Genomic DNA, 3,777 nt, shown 5'->3' with positions numbered 1-3,777 from the left:
GACTTAGCAGCCATCCATCTAATAAGAAATCCTAATACTAATAAAACATAAATAGAAATCCTTTTTTGTTGATCCTTGGAAATTCAAATGGTGTTTAATTGATCCTTTCTTGTTGTAGTATTAGGATTTTTATTTATGTTTTAGTAGTATTAGGATTTATATTCAAATGGTGTTTAATTGATCCTTTTTTGTTGTTTCTTGGAAATTCAGGTATTTGGAAAAAAATGGTTAGAATTTGCATCTTCTTGATGGGGCTTCTGCTTCTGATCAGTTGCTTAGCTGAAGCAGAATATATGAAACATAAAGACCACAAACAACCCATAAATGTTCGAATCAAAGACTTAATGAAAAGGATGACTTTGGAGGAAAAAATTGGGCAAATGACACAGATTGAACGAGATGTTTCAACAGCTGATGTGATCAAGAATTACTTCATAGGTAAATTCACTCATCACTTTTGTCCATAAAATGGAGCTTTTCCAGTTAAGCTAGACGTATATAACTTTTGGCAGGGAGCCTGGTGAGTGGAGGAGGAAGTGTTCCAGCTAAAAACGCTTCAGCAAAGGCTTGGATTGAGATGGTCAATGGTTTTCAAAAGGCTGCTTTATCCACCCGACTTGGAATTCCAATGATTTATGGTATTGATGCTGTTCATGGCCACAACACTGTTTATAATGCAACAATCTTCCCTCATAATGTTGGCCTTGGAGCTACAAGGTAAGTAGATTTAAGGAATCCTAAGATTTAACATTAACCTAAAATTTCTGGCACTTTTTTATGAGATTTGTATTCTTATCAAGCAGGGACCCTGAACTTGTGAAAAAGATTGGAGCTGCAACTGCACTTGAAGTTAGAGCTACAGGAATTCCATATAATTTTGCACCTTGTATTTCGGTACATTATCAAATTCAACAACTAATGGATGTCAGGATAGAACTCTTTAGCTTGATAGAGGATTCTTGATAAATCTTCTATTTATACAGGTTTGCAGGGATCCGAGATGGGGTCGATGCTACGAAAGCTATAGCGAAGATCCTAAGATTGTTCGAGCAATGACTGAGATTATACCGGGACTACAAGGAGATGTTCCTGTCGGTTCTCGAAGGGGTGTCCCATTTGTCTCCGGAAAGTAAGAAATACAATCTTAAATTTTAAGATGAATGTTGAACAATCTTTTGCTCATTTATCTTCTTGCATTCTGAATTATCACAATTATCTAATTATCAACATATACAATAAATTATCTCCGTAGAAAACTATTAACATATTGAAAAAATTTGCTGTTCAATTCTATGATTAAATTTAAAGTTGTAACTGGCCGTATAAACTTTGCAAAGCTGCGGGCAATTATTAGGAAACTTTCTAACATTCCATGTTGAAAGTCATTATTATATATTTGATTCTATTTGCACAGGACAAAGGTTGCAGCTTGCGCCAAGCATTTTGTGGGTGATGGTGGGACAATTAATGGCATAAATGAGAACAACACTGTGATAGATTGGCATGGTTTGCTTAGCATACACATGCCAGCCTACTATGACGCCATTATCAAGGGTGTATCAACTGTCATGGTTTCATACTCTAGCTGGAATGGAGTTAAGATGCATGCTAACCGCGATCTTGTCACCGGATTCTTGAAGAATACTCTTCGCTTCAGGGTATAATCGATTCTTTGTTGTGTAATTGAGATTTCTACATCTATGAGAAGTAACTGAGAGTGAATCTTGTGAACTCTTTCAGGGTTTTGTCATCTCAGATTGGGAGGGTATTGATAGGATCACAAGTCCTCCACATGCTAACTACACATACTCCATTGAAATGGCAATCAATGCAGGCGTTGATATGGTGAGTTATTATTCTCAGATTCCTATCAAAATTTCGGGAACTTTTTATCTTCCAATGCTGAAACTGCTTGTGTGCCAGGTCATGGTCCCAGAGAACTATACAGGATTCATTGATGGTCTAACCTCCCTGGTAAAGAAAAATGTCATCCCCATGAGTCGCATTGATGATGCGGTGAAGAGAATTCTGAGAGTCAAGTTTATGATGGGTCTATTTGAAAATCCCTTAGCCGATGACAGCTTGGTCGACCAGCTTGGAAGTCAGGTCATTCAGTAGTAAATCAAAATTTACTTCTTATGTTACAAAAACTAGTACTGAAAAATTCTTAATGTGGTCCTGTTACTTGGAACAGGAGCACAGAGAATTGGCTAGGGAAGCTGTAAGGAAATCTCTTGTGCTGCTAAAGAACGGTGAATCAGCTGATCAGCCATTGCTACCTCTTCCTAAAAAGGCATCAAAAATACTAGTTGCTGGCACCCATGCTGACAATCTTGGTTATCAATGTGGTGGATGGACAATTGAGTGGCAAGGACTTAGCGGCAACAACATAACAAGTGGTAAGAATTATCCTTCCTGATCAGTAAAAACAGCTTTTGATAGAAGAACACAGAAACCAGACTATATAAGATTATGGGCATCTCCAACTATATGATACTTGACCTATATAATGAGCAGGCACTACTATCCTCACTGCCATAAAGAATACAGTTGATCAACGAACTAAAGTGGTCTTTGAGGAGAATCCGGATGCCAACTTTGTCAAGTCCAGCAATTTTGCTTACGCAATTGTTGTAGTCGGTGAACATCCATATACAGAGACAAAGGGTGACAGCTTGAACTTGACAATCCCTGATCCTGGTCCGAGCACCATCACAAATGTTTGCGGAGCTGTGAAATGCGTTGTTGTCCTAATCTCCGGACGTCCAGTCGTGCTAGAACCATATATTTCTTCAATGGATGCTCTTGTTACGGCCTGGTTGCCAGGNGAGGTTAGGGTTTGAATTAATATAAAGGGAATTAGGGATTTTATTTAGTGGTGGGGTGGAGTATTTGGGCTATCACTTGATGGCCCATAGTGGAAGTGAATTTTAGACTTGAGCCACCAACTTTACGCACTCATATATACAACCCATAACTAAATTTAAAGGTCATGTCAGCTACGTATCATCTTGTGTAAATGGCAGTAAAATTTAATAAAATTAAAAGAAATAATTTTTTTATCAAAAATTCAGGAATATTTTCTGTTATGCCTAAAAAAATCAAGGCTGACGTGAACTTATATCAACTAGCATCAATCAGAGTTCATAAATATTTTGTGTCGTCCATGAGCTGTCACGTCGTCAAAAGAAAGAAAGAGTATAATTGGCATCAACTTGGCAGACTCAGGCTTTGTCTACGAGTGGCTGTGAGTCGCCCACCTATCTGAGCTTTGCGTGATTTGAGGATATCTCCTATGTAATCAACCAATGAGAGGCATTGTAGGAATTGTACTACACCTGTCTACTTGCATACTTGTAATCATTACTTTGAAACCTTCTACCATAAATAAAGGGCTTCCCCTCTCAATTTCGGGATTCTGATAAGAAACTTAGATTCTGATTGTAACATTTTATTCTCAGAATACAGATAACCTGCGAGAAAGAGACTGACTTGATATTCTCTCTGAATAATCAGTCACTTGTACCCTTGCTCACTATTCGCTATATGCGATCTTTTGTAACCTCATATATATAAAAGAACAGTGGACGTAAGATTTGTTTTAAGCATCCGAACCATTTTAAAAATCATCTTCCATTTACTTCATTGTATTTTTTATTCACATGTAATTTCTAAGTCAGCTTAGCACTTTACACGTACGAATCGTTGATGTCAAAATCGAGTATCAACATATTCTTAACTATAAAAAATAAAATAAAATAAAATTAACAGATTAGT

The 3,777-nt window shown here is 37.2% G+C and overlaps 1 protein-coding gene across 1 annotated transcript; it reads left to right on the top strand.

Annotated features, from left to right (window-relative positions):
• Positions 1-224: 224 nt before the first annotated feature.
• LOC116116599 (beta-glucosidase BoGH3B-like) lies at positions 225-2,831 on the top strand (the record flags this gene model as incomplete). Its single annotated transcript, XM_031402664.1, has 9 exons — positions 225-438; positions 513-717; positions 804-894; positions 984-1,129; positions 1,415-1,658; positions 1,741-1,845; positions 1,924-2,106; positions 2,195-2,399; positions 2,518-2,831. Coding segments are annotated over exons 1-9 (1,707 nt in total), but the record flags the coding sequence as incomplete, so codon positions are not given.
• Between the last annotated feature and the right edge of the window lie 946 nt (positions 2,832-3,777).

This window comes from Pistacia vera, unplaced genomic scaffold, assembly GCF_008641045.1.
Source record: "Pistacia vera cultivar Batoury unplaced genomic scaffold, PisVer_v2 Contig78, whole genome shotgun sequence".
Lineage (NCBI taxonomy): Eukaryota > Viridiplantae > Streptophyta > Magnoliopsida > Sapindales > Anacardiaceae > Pistacia > Pistacia vera.
Note: the sequence above shows the minus strand (reverse complement) of the source record. Positions and strands in the feature narration are given on the sequence as shown.